At 37.4% G+C, this 18,336-nt stretch overlaps 1 protein-coding gene across 2 annotated transcripts in view; it reads left to right on the forward strand.

Moving 5' to 3' along the window:
* Nucleotides 1–18,336, forward strand: part of wnk4a (WNK lysine deficient protein kinase 4a) — an 87,097-nt gene that overhangs the window by 17,987 nt on the left and 50,774 nt on the right. For both annotated transcript variants that reach the window (XM_038296934.1, XM_038296935.1), the window contains exons 3-5: nucleotides 15,393–15,565; nucleotides 15,903–16,123; nucleotides 17,589–17,746. In XM_038296934.1, the coding sequence (XP_038152862.1) occupies nucleotides 15,393–15,565; nucleotides 15,903–16,123; nucleotides 17,589–17,746 (552 nt within the window). The remainder of the gene's footprint in view (nucleotides 1–15,392; nucleotides 15,566–15,902; nucleotides 16,124–17,588; nucleotides 17,747–18,336) is intronic.

Below are 18,336 nucleotides of genomic sequence, written 5' to 3' on the forward strand. Positions count from 1 at the left end.
GAAATCCCCCGAAAATTCACGAAATTTTGCCATATTTTTATATGTTGATATATTGACGCGGTATCGATCTATTTTACTAACAAAATCTCACAAGAATTTGCAAAATATCACCAGAGTTTGTAACAGAACGATGAAATTTCACGAGATTTTGAAAGTAAAATAGATCGATACCGCGTTTTTAAAAATCAATTTGATATCAGCATATGAAAATATATTTGAGTATATTATTTTTCAAAGTGTCAGAAATGGATAACAAAACTGCTATTTTCAATGACTACTTATTTTTGTCCAGCTTTAACATCGGTATCGATATCGGTTATCGGCTACATGAGTTTTAAAATATCGGCATATCGGATATCGGCCAAAATCCAAATATCGTGCATCCCTATTTTTTTTATAAGTTCACAAGCTGACCAGCAGTGTTGCAGGTAATGGCATTACATAATAACGACACTAGTTAGTTAGATTTTCAGTAATGGAGTGATCTAAAAAAAAATTACGCCCAAAATATTGATAGGGCTTTATGTTACTTGCACATTAACTTAACTCAATAAATCAAATTGACTTTCCATAAATACGCCCTTCCTGCTGCAGGGAGAGATCTTTCAGTGCAGAGACAAAGCAGCAGCTGAGATGCAGGCGTACGATTGGCTGAAGGGAAGTAAAGTGGGCGGGTTCAGCATGCAAAGGTGGCTCACACAGAAAGGAGAGACGTGAGGCGATTGCTGATCTCCAGAGTCTAAGTTGGCATTCCTAAACTGGAAACCCTCTCTAAAAATCAAAGGCTGAGTTTTCCTGTGATTTTGCTAATTATGTCCGGAAAAAAAGACTTTATCCACGTTGGTTACAAGCAGCTTAATCTAATAAAGCTGCTCACATCGCCTCGCTGTCAACAACACTAACAACATCTGGCTGCCTTAGTTTATCAAAACTTTGCTTTACTTCAGTTTTATAGTGAATTTAGGCTGCTGTTACTTTTTACATTGCCATATTAGAAGACAGTCTTTCTGTTTTTTTTTTGTTTTACTGGAACAGTGACTATTGTCTTATATTACCACAAAATGTATTTAATATGTTCAGCAACTTGAAAATCACTCCTTTTTGGCTTTACTATTCATCCTTTTAACAAGCATAAATATTCCTATATTATACTGAAATGTTCTTCCAGTATAAACATTAAACATAATAATCACATCTTCATAGATCGATTGTAACTGTGTGCCTTTGCTGACTTGTTTCACCACAGACGCCAAAATGATGTAGATCAGTCGATGTGTTGTCCTTTAGATGAATAAGTTGTATATTTTGTTAATTATTATTAAGCATTCTATAGTAAACAGCTGAACTCTCATTTGGATTTAAGGTTCTGATTACAGGTCATTCAAATTCATTGAGATTTTAGATTATGACAAGTAACTGGTTAGCTACTTTGCCTAGTAACTAGTTCTCACTGCAAAAACGATCTAGAAAGAAGTAAAAAATTCTTAAATTAAGTGTATTTATCCTTATTCTAAGTAGGTAAATAAGATAGTTTGACAATGGAATTAGTATTTTTACTCTTAAAATAAGATAATTGGAGAATATGCGCTTGAAATAAGACAAGGCAATTGTGTTTTCTTATTTTAAGTGTAAATTGTCTTGTTCCATTGGCAAAATGTCTCTTTTACCTCCTCAATTCAAGAACAAATGCACTTATTTTAAGAAAAAAATACTTATCTAGATTTCGATTTTTTTCCCAGTGTGTTTGAGCAGTACCATTACATTTTTGGGAGAAGTAACTATTGATATATGTTTTTTTTTATAAAGTAACGTTCCCAAAACTGCTTACTATTCCTTACGTTTAGGTGCAAATCACTGTTGATCAAAACAAAAAGAAAGGGGAACATTTGGAAAGGTGTGCCGCACAGAAACAGACCAGCAGGTTTTGATGCAGCGACGGTCTGGGACGGTCTGGGAATACGCTGCTTCACCAGGACGTGGAAAAACGTGCCTTAAATCTGAGGTTTTCAAAAGGGGGTCCGCGACCCCTAGGGGGTCCACGGGGGTACTGCATGGGGGTCTTGAAAGTTTTGATTGATTAGACTTTTTCTTTTTATATCCAAACCATGCAATTTTTTCCACTAATTGAAATATCTTTAAATCTAACATGAATTCACACACACTAGTAAACAGATAAATGGAGGCAGAAGATGTCTTTCAGTCATCAATGCACACATTCAGCGACACACAGGAGCTCTTTCAAGCTGGGCACCGTTTCATTCACAACACCTGTCTCACCAACCAGGAATCAGAATCAGAAATACTTTAATAATCCCAGGGAGAAATTACTTTTGTTACATTACTCCATCTGTAAAAGAGGGACTATAGGACCGGTTTGATATAACACAATGTCATACAATATATATAATTAGGGGGTCCCCGCTCCATTTCACCATCAGGTTGGGGGTCCTTAGCCTGGAAAGCTTTGAAGTCTCCTGCCTTAAATGATGGAGCTGTGAATGTTTTTTTTTCTGTAGATGCAGAGAGAAATCTGAATGAGTGATCTCAGATTGCTTATTGGTGTTCCCTCTATAAACAAAAAGGAACAAGTTAAAATCTTTCTTCATTTCTGCAGTCCATTTGTCAAATGGCTGCTTTCTTCTTTTACAGAATTGAAATAATCCTTTGCTCCTTTTGGAAACAAACTGAATCACAATGTGGAATAAAGGTGTGTTAGTTTAACATGATTCATTATTTATTTTCAGATTATTTTTTCAACCTTTACTCGGGTATAGATTTGCTTTTGTGCACTGTGCTATGTTGCCCTTGTGGCCTGGTGATTCCTTGAGATCCATCAGATGAACCTGAAGAGACTCACTATGTGGCAGTTAAGATGATTTAAGAATACTCATGCTTTAAAACTATTGATACAGAAACGGCTGCATTTCTAAAGCATGCAAAGTCGTGGGAACCTTTAGCTTCAGCATTTCTTTTGTGAAGTCTTTTGAAAGGTTTCTGGTAACAGAATCCAGCCAGAAGGCGGATACTTTTAAAACCAGAATGCTTTGTCATCTACCTGCTGAGGCTTGTGCTTCTCTAACTATGATTTATATTACAAGCAGTTGGGACATGCTAGCATTGCATGTGTTAGGTGAAAATGCTAAATGTAGTGCACCAAAAATATTGAGTGAAAACTGCCTCTCTTTGTGCAGAACAGTGGTAGGTATAAAACTCTACCCTTACAGAGCAAGTTATTGTTGGCCTGTCTAGTCGAATCAAGTTTAAAGGCGTCCAGCTCCAGTTTGGCTCTTTATAGCTCAGAAGGACGTAATGGTGATAAAACATGGCAGCCTGCTGCATTTGTTGTGGCGTTGTGCCTGAAACACGGGAATGTGGACGTGAAAGGGTCTCACACTGGTTTATGGACGGTTATTGAGTCGCCGTGATATTTCAAGCAGGTATTTTATTTTTCTAATGAGTGTTTTTGTTATTATTTTTATTTACACTTTAATAACTGATCTGAAAATTAGTTACATTTTCCTAAAAATGTGATATTTTCCCTTAATCTAAATAAGATATTTCTGTTTTTGCCAATAAAATAAGACAATTAAACATGATGTACGCAAAATAAGAACATTTAGGTTTTTTTTCTTATTTTTAATGTAAATAATCTTATTCTGTGACATTTTTTGTTATTTACCCTCTCAAATAAATGGACAATACACTTATTTTAAAAATAACTGACTTATTTATACTTTTTGCAGTTTTATTATATCAGAATGGTTTTCTATTAGTTTTATAATTTCTATTAGTCTTTATAATTTAATTTTTAAGTTTGTCATTTTTCTGGTTGTCTGTTTTTTTAAAGTATATCTAATATTTACACTGCAAAAAAATGAAATTTAAATAAGTAATTTCTTCTTAAAATAAGTGCATTTTTTCTTGAATTAAGGATTTAACTGAGACACTTTGCCAATGGAACAAGACAATTTACATTTAAAATAAGAAAAAACAATTGCTTTGTTTTATTTCAAGTGCATTTTATCTAGATACCTTATTTTAATAGTAAAAATACTAATTCCATTGGCAAATCATCTTATTTAACTGGTTAAGACATTTTTACTCATTTTTAGATCATTTTTGCAGTGTAGAAAGACCACAAACATCTGGACAGGAAACTTTTACTTTTTTCCTTCACACTGCAATGTTTTAGTACCAGATAAAGACAAACATTAATGCAGCACACTACCTTCAAGTATGATTAAAAAAATAAATACCTACTTTTTGCCAGGCAGGTCCTGTAAGCCTAAAGATCTTAAGAAGCAACACATCACATCCCAATAGAACCATTTTTAAGACTTAAGGAGAACAATGAACTACAGTGTGAGGCGTTTATTTCATACAGAGATAAATCGGAAGAGGAGTGACTGACCTACCAAAATTACTCCAAGAGCTTAAACATGACTCATCGAAAAGAGTAACACTTTAAAAACCGTTAAAAACCACTTATGACATAAAATCAAATACACACCTGCCAAGAAGAGTCTCTACGGTCCTGTAATTATATGAAGTGATGTGATAAAAGTGAAACTCTTTATGAAAAAATAAGGACTTTTTAGTGGCCTAGTCAAAGTCTCGAATCAAGTCAGAAATAGATGCTGTGGTTTGACATTAATGCTTAAAAAATGAATGAAATCTGGCTGAAAAAATCAAAATAAACCTACACAGCATTTAGACTCCTTTACACAGGAACAGGTTAATTTGCAAAGCTTCAGTTAATGAAACATAATTTGAAAACTGTTATTTTTGGTTGTCTGCTGTTAAACTGGTCCAATATGAGCCATGAAATTGTGATTTTAACCCTGTAATGCCAAATGTATCATATTTGATACATACAGTTTCTGAAATGTTTTGCGTCTGACACCTTTTGCATAATTTCATGGTAAAAACTTCCTATTGTACACAATCAGATATACCTATGTAACAGAGGGCAGAAGACTACACTTATCGCATAGTAATAAATTATTAATATCAAAAATGTATTTCTGTTTTTTCGTTTTACATATTTTGTTAAAAGGCCAAATAAGGACTTCAAACGAAAAAAAAAAGTAATTTTCTGTTTTGTTTTATTCTTGGTTCAGGCTTTAAAGGGTTAAAAGACAATTAAAAAGAAATCTAATTAAATAAGCAGCGATTTATAGAATAAAAGAATGAAGTACTCTACATTAAAAGGCCCTTTTCTCCCTTTTTCTGTTAGTACTTATGCTGAACCTTTGTTTTTCTAAGACAATACTCCTACAAGCCTTATCCTTCAGGCATCTTGTGATCTTTCTGTGGTTCACTGGGTTTCCTGACTAGCACAGAGTGTTTCATACTCCTCTCCTGAAATGCTCTTTGTACGAATAAAATAAATATCTCCCGCTTTGTGCTGCCCCTTGCATCTCAGTGTTTCCTCACTTTCAGGGTATTTTGATCAGATCAGAGCAGGAATCTCCTCTCATCTCTGTGTACTCTGACCTGAGATCGCTCAGACGTCAGCAGAAATGTGTCGCTGCTCAAACTGTTGGTCGGATTATTGAATCCATCTGATCACTTAAGTAACTCCTCGTTTTTCTCTCACTTTGATTGCGACTGATATCTTTAAGCATCTATCAGATAAATCTTTTGTCATTCAGAAGAATCACAAGATCCTATTTAAGTACAACAAAAGACCATGTCAGATTGCTTATAGATGGGAATGAATGAGAAAAATCAGGCATGGAGTGTGCAAAGAAACATCAGCTTCTGCCATTGTGCAACTCTGCTCATCTTGTAAGGAAAGAGGATTACTGAGGATAAGAAACAAGGAGGGGGGGGGGGGGGAGTACTATAAATGCAAAGCAATTACAGGTCACTGCAATGATTTACTGATACCAGACATATTAGGAGCACAAAAGTAAATAGATCTCTAATAAATGTGCTTTTAAAGGAAAGTGAGGCAGAGCTTTATGATCGCTGTCCTTGCACTTATGTAAACATATGAACCCTACATAGATGGACCACATCTGCCACAGACTGTCTATCTCATGTATTAATTTAGCTTGGTGAATACGTCTTAACCAGACTGACCAAAGGTTTTTGTGCTTCAAATAAATACACAAGCCGTACTGTAAAGTTGCAGCTCTATGGTAAGTGGACCGATGCCATGAGTCATGTCAGGTAGCCTGAGTGAGAGCAGCAGTCAGAGACTCCTCAGTCCTGATGAGATTAATGGCTAACCTCCCTCTGGCCGCTCCATTTACGGAGCATGTCAGGTTTTTTCTTGGAACAAGCACACTGCCGCCTCAGTTCTCACCTGCAAATATCTAAAACTCGACACTGTGCCAATACGAGCGCCTGTGTGCGTCGATTGGTTGCATATGTCAGTCATGTGGCGGGTATGCCAGTTTTGCAGCTGTGAGGTCAGTTTTTTTTCTTTCTTAGACACCTAACCTCTGACCTCGATCCCATCCGGTCGTCTCCGCTTCTGGAATGTCGCTGAAAGACCTCTGTGAACTCCGGCCATTTTTTTAACAGGGACCATTTAAGTTAAGGTGGGTTATCACCACCATGAGAAATAAGAGTTCAATACTATTTTTAGCTCCTGATTAGGATCCACATAAACCAAGGAAGATTGTTGGGTATAAAACAAGTGACAACACAGTTCATTCAAGTGCGCCCAGGTTCAGGATTGCAGAATGTCGTAAAAACCCAATAACCCTGCAAACAGGATAGTTAAAAATTTTACTGAATTAGGAGGATGAGCTTCACAAGAGAAGCTCTAATCAAATCCTACTGAAATACTTAAAAAATCTGCTCTTATTTCATAAGTATGTCAAAGTATCCACATTTATTTATTTTTAAATAACATTTCTAATGTTATGGAAAATCTTCCCAGTGATGGACAGGCGACATGTCCAACGGATTGTCTGTCTCTTATCCACTGACCCCCAAAACCTGCAAGCGTCTGATTGGGAATATTAGTTTTTTGTTTTGTTTTTTGTCTCCATTTTGTTCTAAATAAAAACTTCAAACTTGATCAAAACCACTTTTTTTTTTCCTCTTGCAGGTGCTACTAGAAAATAATTAACATGTCACTACCTGCTGAAATAAAGAGAAACCTCTTTATTAACCTCAGTTAATGATCAAAATAAATCAACTTTAAAATCCTTGAAAACAACATACAGTCTTATTAAATCCTCCATCACTGACCCAGCTATACTCTCCATTATCTGAGGTAATTGTGGTCATTTTTCAAACCTACTGCAAAGTGAAAGCAGTATTAGGTTTCTCTTGCTTTTATTTTCTACAACCCACTGTAATCCTTTCATTATGAAATATCCTACATCTTCAGGTGAACTCAGCCTTGAAGGTCTAGACCAGAGAACCAATTAGAAATCAGCGTCCAAAGAAAGAAAATCAGCATCCAGGGAAGGTCTGGAGTCATTTTTAATTTAATCTGTTAAATTTAACAGAATTTATCACTGAAATAAAATGAGGTGTTTATGCATCCATGTTATACATCGACTTTCTAATTACAAAAATATAGTACAGAACAATTATTTAACAGTTTTCTCTTTTTTTGTCTTAATGAGAGCAGTGGGCTTTAGGCTGCCCTGCAAGGTTTTAAACCTGGGTTTGAATGGAGACTAAGCCATTCTCAAGCACATATCAAGGAGCTCATTTTGAGCCTGGATCCAGATTTATTTTTGATTCTGTTCATGGTGGAGAATCCTGCTTCACAGCAACAGGTTGAGCCAAACATCCTCTAAATGTTCAGGGTCATCTTTGAGAAACACTATTTCACCTTTCTATCACCGGTTCACTACAGTTCTTCCAGCAGTCCACACTTTCTTTCACTTTTTCTCATCGTCTTCTCCTTCTTTCCCTTCGCCCGGCTTGCCACAGGTTTGCCTGCTGTGTCCAAGAGTAGCTACACTGGAAAAAATTATCTAGAAATAAGTAAAAATGTCTTAAATTAAGTGTATTTACCCTTAATTTGAATTGGTAAAGGAGGTAGTTTGCCAATGGAATGAGTATTTTTACTCTTAAAATAAGATAATTAGATAACATGCACTTGAAATAAGACAATGCAATTGTGTTTTCTTATTTTAAATGTAAATTGTCTTGTTCCATTGGCAAAATGTCTCTTTTATCTCCTCAATTCAAGAACAAATGCACTTATTTCAAGAAAAAATTACTTATCTAGATTTCGATTTTTTCCAGTGTAGCAGCAGCAACCCAGACTGACATCAGCTCATTGGCTAATTTGTATCACCTGGTGCCTGGGGCTCTTGGGGGCTTTACCGTACAAACAGGAGAAGCAGCGCAAGTGAGATTAGACACTGCCGTCGGAAACATGCTGTAATTTATAAATGTTTTAAATCAGGGTGGGTCTGGATTATCCAGCATGTGGGTCCGGATCCGGACCCAGGTCCGCTGATCCATGACCTCTGGTCTAGACTCTAAAAGTGAAGTAAATTAATCAATATAATTATTTTAGCTATATTTTATTATAAAATTCATTAAATTAAATGGTTTTAAAACAAGGCAGCTATAAAGACTAAAAGTGAAATAAAATACAACATGTAAAAAATAAAAAATAAAATGTATGTAGAGAGGAAAACGTGGACAAGATGACTCAAAAAGATACATGGAAAAAAACTCGACCCATTCTTTGTTATGACTGTTAATTTATCAGTGTTTACATTTTTGTCTGATATGGATTACTAAGGGCAATGCTCAACACTGTCCTTTAAAAAACAAACACTTTGAACCTATCAATTTATGAAACACTTGCATAACGTTACAGTAACATTTAGGACGGCAAAGTGAAAGAAATACCGTCATTAACCTTTAGGAAAAATATCTGTAAGACTGGATTTATTTTTTTGTTCACTTCATCCATTTATGTTCCTTTTTTTCTGAATTTTTACAGCAGCTTGTCCACATTTTCTCGTCCATATTTCCTGCATCTGAGGAAGCGTTAACTCTGTTGGGTCTAGAGCAAATGCTGTCTGCAGCGCCATGTTCCCATCCTGGTTGTCATAATAGAATCACTGACCGGGACTTCTTGATACCAACAGCTCCCTGACTATCAACACACCTTATGTAACCTCAGTTATACGGGAACAAGCCCAAGTGTCTCCAACTGCAGTGATTGCAGACCACCCGCCCCCCCGACGCTCCTTCTATTGGCTAAGAATAACTTGGAGGATGATTCTAACTTTTCTGATGGCTTTACCACCTGCTCTCTCTAAAACGCTTTGTTTTCTGGAACGCTGTTGCATATTGGTGACCTATCAGATTTTAAAAGGCTTTGAAAATAAAAAGAGACGCGTTGCTTTACATTTAAATGAAAACTATGTGATCCTGGAGTTTGTTTCTTTAGTTTCCAATGACCTCTGACTCCAACAGTATCCCATTTTTTTTTAGTAGCTCTCCCTCGATAAAGTACCAATTTTTTAACCTTTTCTACATTTGACAATGTGACAATCAATGCTTTATTTGGAGGGTTCATTTGAAGAAAAAGGAGAAGGATGTGTTGTCTGCAGGTGCATTGGGGTATGTCTGCAGCAGCTTTGCATGATTCTGCTTATAGACTCGTTTTTTTTTTGTTTTTTTTCTGGGCCGCTCTGACACTTTATTGGGAATCGATCTAAACGTTTCCAAACGCTGCTTTGTCTGGATGTTTGTGGTCGTTCTCCTTCCAGAAGGTGAAGCTTTGAACAGCTTCTCCTCAGGATTCGACTCCCTTGTTTTATTCTGAGCTTTCTGTCTTCTTACGGAGCCAATCAGGTTCGAGTATATGCAGTGTCAGGTTTCCACCACACAGAGCGTTTTTGCCATGCTGGCTTTAAATTGATTTTTCCTCTCATCTGACCAGACCTTCTTTTTTTATGTTTGCTTTGATCCAAGGGGGAAGGTTGGAGTTTAGAGATTATTAAAAAATACTAAAAGCTTTAAAGTTTTTCCCTTCTCCCTGACCGTCCTCCTGTGTCCCCTGATCTTCATGGTGTATTTTCCCACTAATGTTCTCTAACCATTTTTTTGAACGACTATACAAGTTTCATTTTTGTTTCCATTACACGATTATGCGCCACTTTATGTTGGTTTGCTCATTTAATCATATTAGAACACACTGAAGTTTGTGGTTAACGTCACAGCATGTGAAAAATGTCGATGGGATGTGAATACTTTTGCAAGGCTCAGCAAAGTAAATTTACTTGCAGCAATGGATGAATAATATCGGGTGTTTTCAAAATGTTAAGAGCTCCTGCTGTTTTATGATATCAGCCATTAGCCGCATCAAAATTACTTGCATTCACTGGATTGCACAAGCAATAATTTAATCATATGACTGCATAACAAGCTTAACTCATTTTATTGTTTGTAGGTTTTTCCATAAGTATTTAATTTTCTGGTAGATTTTCCACTGTTTGACTTTTCAAATGAACATAGGCTGTTTTGAATAGGTGTCGTAAAGCCTCCTTTTAATCGTTTTGTAATCTGCAGCCGTGCCATCCGTTCATCATGCCAAGCTGTAGTACGTTTTGTGGCTCTGGGAGTGGCGCTTTATCTTTTTTTATTTATTTTTTTGTCAGGACATTGTGCAACTTCTTCGCACTGAAATCTCTCAGTTCCTGTGCATGGACGCCTATCTGCAGAACGCAAAGCTCTCTACACAAGGCGTCTGTTATCGCGCAGAGATTCATAAATAACCAAACGCATATCAACCACACAAACCCTGTGACTGACTCATTCTGCAAACACTCATATATCCACCTTGTGGTTTATACCACGTTGTTGGTGTTACCTTGTTTGTTTATTTATATTTAGAGCCCAGTGATCGATGGCAGTGGTAAACCCCAGAGTCCACAAACCTAAACTTAGTGTCTTCTATAAATTAGCTTGGAACTGAAGTGATTTTCTTAGAAAATGCATCTAAAACTGTCATTTTATTGCCTTTTGCTGCCTGGTTACATTTTAAACCTGTCAAGATCATTATTTTTCACTCTTATCCTGAGATGTTTCGCACTTTTGCTAATCATTCTGTTTTTTCTGAGAAGGGTCTTACTAATGGGGGATTAGCTTCAGTCCCTTTTCACGTCATAAAGTTATTGCCGTTCACCTGATTGGGCTCCATTTGGTCAGAGGTCGCCTCTTTGTCTTCACTTTCTAGCTGGAATTGCTGGTGTAAAAGGGCATTTTGACAGGTAGATGACGTATGTACAGACATTTTGTGACCTCATGAGGCTCACATCTTTCGACAGCATGCCTCCAGCGTTGATGCCAGTTAGAAAATCTACACCTCCCAAGGCCTAAGCGGACAGAAAGCGGAGTGGATTGTAAGAGTAAACATATGTGGAGCGATTTTCCAAGAACTCTGCCTCAATGCAGGATTCATAGTCTAGTAGATTCCCAGGAGTTTTCCACAGGCCTCCCCACCGCAGGCAGGGTTACTCTACCAGCAGCTAAATCAGGCCATTCATCCTACAGGATGCACAAGAAATGTCTTTGTTTAATGAGCTTGATTGGAGTGTTTGGTGCAGATTTGCATGGAGCTCGATGATCTCTTCCATAAATCTATAAAGTTGGTACTTCCTTTATTGGCTGTGAAACCCGATTATGTAACTGGGGGCTCGCCCAGATGGACGTACCTGTGGTTTCCAATCTGGCAGAGGGCTCATTAGCTGAAGTACTGGTGATTTATTCAGTTGCTCTCATTATATTGCTCCAGAGGTACGCAATGATGCACGATTCTAAGAAAACCCATGTGTGTTTGTGTGTGCTCCTGTTTTGGCATCAGAGTGAGGACCAGTTTCCAATTTAACCATCAAATTGAGGACTGTTTGTATTAAAGTAAAGACATTTTGGTAGTTCTCACTTAGCTTTTTGCTGTTAGGTTTAGGACTAAGGTTTAAATTGAGTTTAGGTTGGGATTAGTTGTCTTATGCTTACGGTTATTGATAAGCGATATAAAGGTTTGGAAGTGACTGAAGATAAATGGGAGTCTGCATATTTTCATCACTAGACATAGCAAAAAGAGAATGTCTGTGTGTGTTAAGCCTTCATGCCATGGGTAAGAGGAGCATTTTTATGGTTGAAAAACCACTCTAACCACAAGGTCCAGCTAGTAACAGTTGTAGAATTTTCAAGATGATTTATAGTTGTTAAATTCAGCTTTAGCCTCCAAACAAATTGAGCTCTTCAATGACTTTTAGTTCATTTTAGAACAAATTTAACTACTAATCTGTTCTTGACATGTGCAGTTGTTATAAAAATAGTTTTCCTCTTACAAAAATTAGCATAATAATAGTGATAGAGATTTTATTTTGGTAAAAGTTATCTATCAAGGAGAAACTCAATTAATTACAGCAATCTCTCATAGCAGGAGGCAATAGTTGGAAAAACTGTAAGGAGCTTACAGTAGCAGCAGACAGGCCTTTATAAAGATGTTCAAATAATTTTAATTAAAGTGCTGAAATTATTTAATTTAGACCGGAGGTCACGGATTATCGGATCCGGCTAATCCGGACCCAACCTGATTTAAAACATTTACTGCATGTTGTTCGACGACAGTGTCTAACTTCACTTTCGCCACTTCTCCTGTTAATATGGTAAAGCCTTCCGGAGCACCCGGCACCAGGCTACATGTGATTAAAAATTAGCCAATGAGCTGCATCAATCTGGGTCAAACCTTTGGCAAGCCGGGCGATGGGAAAGAAGGAGAAGACGATGAGAAAAAGAGAGCAGAGAAAGTGTGGACTGCTGGAAGAACTGCAGTGAACTGGTGAAAGAAAAGTGAAATGTTGTGCTCAAAGATGACCCTGCACATTTAGAGGATGTTTGGCTCAACCTGCTGCTGTGAAGCAGGATTCTCCACCATGAACAGAATCAAAAATAAATCTGGATCCAGGCTCAAAATGAGCTCCTTGATATGTGCTTGAGAATGGCTTAGTCTCCATTCAAACCCAGGTTTAAAGCCTTGCAGGGCAGCCTAAAGCCCACTGCTCTCATTAAGACAGAAAAAAGAAAGAAAAAACAAACAAACGGTCACTTCAGGTGTTTCATAAAATATGGGAATCAGGAAATTGTCTATATACCAAACTGAAAGATTGTTGTTCCCTACTTAAAAAAAAAAACACTTTAGATTTTAAAATGGAAAAATGTTCTTTTCCTTTTTTTTTTGTTTTTTTTTGTTTAAAAAATCTATATATAACATGGATTTTGTTAAATTCTGTTTAAAGTAACAGATTATAATAAAAAATGTCTCCGGACCTTTACTGATTGATGATTTTCTTTATTCTGACCCCACTGATTTTTAATTAGTTACCCCTGATTTAGACTAAAACCAATTTGGAAAAGCTATGTTTAAAATACTAAAACACAGCCCCACTGCTTCCTTTAGTTTAAGCAGGAAAATGTTGGGCCAGAGTCTGCTTATCAAAAGCATTTCAATAAAAATGTTAACAGTGAGTCTAACTTCCTCTTTAACTCTGTTTGTGACGGCGCCGCTAAGTGTGTTTAAAAGCATTACTTAGGAGGAAACCTCAACAATGATGTTGGGGAAGAATCTCATAAAGAAGTGAAGACTTGTGAAACCTTTTCAAAATGATTTAAACTCAACTATTCTACGTTAAGGACGATTATTTGCACATATAAAGCATTTAAGGAAGTTTCTAAGTTGCTTTTTTTATTCTATTGAAAAGCCAAGCTATTCACAGCAAATCGGAAATGAGGTCAAAAGCTTTATGAAAGACTCCCCAGGCTTTAATTAGCACCAGAAATGGTAAAGTTCAGGATGATTAGAGAAAGACTGGATAAATATGGCTTTTGAAAAAGCATCACAAGGGAAAAAAGCCTTTGCTCTTTGTCATAAATATTACAGCATAACATGGGTGTGAATATTTTCATCTTAATGAACCACAGCACTTTTTGACCAATAACATTTGGATTGATGTGACCTCATATCAACTTATGGGTCTGACTTCTCCTTCTAAACCACAACTCCATGAATTATTGAGCTTTATTGATCTCACATTGGAGAAATTTACCTCTGCATTTAACCCATCCCCTTGGGGAGCAGTGGGCTGCCATCGTGGGGCAAGGACTGCTGGGTTAAGAGTCTTGCTCAGAGAGCCAGAGTGGCAGTATGGGAGTGGGGCTCGAACTCAGAACCTCATGATTTTATGCCGTAACCACTAGGCCGCTAGCCTGACGTAGTCCTACTCAATTCTAGTCAGAATATGAGTCTGATGCTGCTCCATAGAGCTGTGATTATGGGGTGTGTTTCGAACGAACCAGGAAAAAAATGCCTCTGCACTCAATTGGATAGACCTACAACCAATAAGAGCAACGGAGTGCGTGACATATGTTAAGCGACGCATATCAACAAAAATCAAAGCGTGCAGTTGCAAGCCTAGAATAAGAAGATGAGCCTTGATCGCATTTCTCTGTTCCTCTTTTAAAATTAATTTGCTGTCGATATCTTCTAGAACAGACCTAATAGCAGAATCTACACACCTCAACTCTCCAGCGGCAGCCATTGTTGTTGTCACCCAAGCGCGCTTTGGTCACGTGGTTGATTACGTTACTGTTGATCATCTGTCCATCATCGTATAAAGCCCGCCCTGACAATTTGATTGGCCCGCCAGATATTGTGCGAGCATACTCGCGCTACTATTGAGCAATGCCAGACCGAACTTCCCGACCTCAAACGTTGTGGGCGGGACTAAGTTCGGAATGGCACCCAGGCTACTAGGCCGCCACTCCCCAAGGGCTATTTATGGCAGAGGGTGGTTTTGATCCACCGAGCTCTGGGTTATGGGCCCCATAGCTGCGCCACTCTGCTTGTCTAACATTTTTTATTTTTTATTTTATGTCAAACTCCTATTTGAAAATTCAACAGCAAAAGCTTGACTCAACCTACATTAATATATAGGTTGAGTCATTGCAGCAATTCTACCACTGAATGCCTCACATGGAGCCAATTCCAAATCTCAACTGGATTATCTGAAAACCTGGAAAAATTAGACAACATTTTAAAACTTTCTAAAAATAAAATGTCTTAATTGGGACATAAGATGGATAAAGTCACACAGAAACCTCTTGAGGCTATTGCTGCTGGGGGTTCAGCAAGCACTAAAACATAGAGTGTACTTTCTTTTCTTAATTTGGCCATATTTTTTTCAATAATAGTCACAGTGCTAAGTCTGGTTATGTGCTCTCAAGGTGAACATTAGATATTGTAAATAAATGTTCCTTTTTATCAGAGATTCTATATTTAGTTTCCTCTGGTTCTGTACAGGATGAAGAATAATTCTAGCATGAGAAGTCATGCAAGAGAATCAAAGCCTTTGTTTTGTGTTTTTTTTCTTTCCCCCTCTCTGTAGACACGTAAGCTAACCAAAGCAGAGCGACAGCGTTTCAGCGAGGAAGTGGAGATGCTGAAAGGCCTGCAGCATCCCAACATCGTACGTTTCCATGACTCCTGGAAGTCAACAATGAAGGGCCACAAGTGCATTATCCTCGTAACTGAACTCATGACCTCCGGCACGCTCAAGACGTGAGTATCTGCATCCCTTTCCTCTCATTCCACATCTTCATTCTTCTTGTATCAGATTACAAATATTTGCTTTCTATGTAACACTCGTCTAGCATGGTAGGAAAGATAGTCGTGACATGCCTGACAGCTTGTTCTCATCTTTTAAAGTAGGTGAAAAGCAGAGAATAACTCTACTTTTCATTTTCTTGTATTAAAATTCTGCAAAAACTTGCTCAGTTTAAACATTTCTTTTGGCTGTCAAAATGCAGGGTAAAGTACTTTATGGCTCTTAAAAGCTTCCGCTTCTCACTGTCTTATGTTTAAAGGCTAATATGAATCATCTCTATCTGTGTTTTAGGTACTTAAAGAGGTTTAAGGAGATGAAGTTAAAGCTGCTGCAACGCTGGAGTCGCCAGATCCTCAAAGGGCTTCACTTCCTGCACACACGCACTCCCCCCATCATCCACCGGGACCTAAAATGTGACAACATCTTCATTACCGGCCCCACTGGCTCTGTTAAGATCGGAGATCTGGGGCTTGCCACTCTCAAAAGTGCCTCCTTTGCTAAAAGTGTGATTGGTAAGTAAACCTGACAGAAATGGGGCACTGTTGGTTTACTATGTAGTACTTTATAATTACTGGAAAATCCTTAAAAAATGAACTGGTTTACTTGTTTTTGTCCTTCTCTTTAGCGATCATTTACTCTCTGTTTAAATCTCTGTTGGGATGAAAAGCAACTTAGTTCTTAAATTGGCTTTAATTTAGCTGGAAATTGCTCTACCAAGTTAATTTAAACCATTTGAGGAATGAGATTGAGACTGGTTTGTTTGTTTCCTCTGTGTCTGCTGCCTAAATGTAATTAAATAGATTTGAATGAAGCCCCCTATAGACAAACAAAATTAAAAAAAAGGAAGCTTTTCACCATTGATGGCATTGTTTTTGACAGTTTTTATAAGTCTGATGATACTTTAGGGCAGGGGTCACCAACCTTTTAAAGGCTGAGGGCTACTTCATGGCTACCGAGTCATAGGAAGGGCTACCAATACTGACCTATGAACTGGAGGGATCAGTGTTCACCTACAGTAAATCTCATCCATAAAAACTCATTTTTATCCTTATTTTATTCTTTTATTCATTTCTAATTTTCTTTTTAATATTGTCATTTTGAAACCACTGAAATATGATGAAATAGTTAACATGATGAAGTAATACATAAATGATTAAAAAGAAGAGCAACAGAATAAGAAAAATAAATAAACTTAACCCACTGAGTGAGTTCTTCTGTTTTCAGAAGACGAAGAGGGCCCCCCATGTGGTCCTTGAGGGCCCCTTGGTGCCCGCGGGCACCGCGTTGGTGACCCCTGCTTTAGGGTTTATGAAGATGGGGCTGTCTTGTCACATTTCATTTTATCCAATACATGTTTCTGCTAATGCGTAACTTTTTTTTGCTCATGCTATTGGGCTTCACATATTTTTCATTAAATTTAAAGATTACTTCCAGCTGCACCAAAGACATTACACACAGATGTTTGTGGTTTTAAGTGGCAGCATGCTAATCATTTTTCTACACTCAACGTTAGAGATAAGTTATTATATTTTATTGAATTTGCATTTTAGATTCTGTTTTTTTAGTGCTAACCACACAAATACTACTTATCTTTGCTATTATGTGGTACCACTATGGATTCACAAGAACATTTTGCAGCGCTGCAATGTTTGACACCTCCTACAGCTGCTGCAGAGGCCGACAGACTGTCACTTCAAATGCTTGGTAGTTGTTTTTGAACAATGCATGTTTCTTTTCCTCTTAACAAGAGTGATGTGAAGAGGGTTTAGTGCAAAATAAAAAATGCCACAAACACCATATTGCTGTCAAATGTATCTATTGCTTTTACAAATTACTTAAAACCAAGTTCTAACTATTTTTTGAGCCTTTTAACCTCCTAGTCATGTAGTAATAAGTCAGTACCATGTTTTTAACCTGTTGTTAAAACGTTTGTAATAATACTTTAAACTTAAGGTTTTGCTTTTTAATCCCTGGCAGGAACTCCGGAGTTCATGGCCCCAGAGATGTACGAGGAAAAGTATGACGAAGCAGTGGACGTCTACGCCTTGGGAATGTGCATCCTGGAGATGGCCACTTCTGAGTACCCGTACTATGAGTGCCAAAACGCAGCACAGATCTACCGCAAAGTCACCAGTGTAAGTAACAGGAAAGAGCAGGGTCGCCTCATGTCCCTCCCATGTATTTAACTTAATTGTCCACATGTATTCGTCATCTACGCGCTGGAATTGGGCAGAACGGAACCAAGACTTCTTTAGCTGTAATGCTTGACATCCTGGATATTTGGATTGCAAGGAATGCAAGTCTTTGTCATGGCGGTACAAAAAATGTTTGTACAGAACACTACCATCAAATGACAGGACATTTTTCGTCTTCCAGCCTATGATTAGGGTGCAGCCATGTTCATGTTTTACTCATTAACTCTCTGTGTAAAGCTCCTGTTTAACTGGTATTCCTGCTTGTAGCTTTCAAAGAAACAAATCTTATGCAACAGCAATGTTTGAACAGAAAACTGACCTCTTGGCACCTTTATTTGTTAATTGTGGTCTAAATGTTTTGGAGTAAACAGCATCAAAACACAGATATTCAGTTTAAAAAAAGTTAATTATCCTGCACATTTTTAATGTTTTATAAATATATCTTTAAGGGAAATTCAAAGTAGTTTTAGGTTGAACTTTCTTTGTAGATTCATTAGACCTAAGTAGGAGGAACTTCACATAGGTATCAG

This window comes from Cyprinodon tularosa, unplaced genomic scaffold (genome assembly GCF_016077235.1).
Source record: "Cyprinodon tularosa strain WSP-4 unplaced genomic scaffold, ASM1607723v1 ctg38, whole genome shotgun sequence".
Taxonomy (NCBI): Eukaryota; Metazoa; Chordata; class Actinopteri; order Cyprinodontiformes; family Cyprinodontidae; genus Cyprinodon; species Cyprinodon tularosa.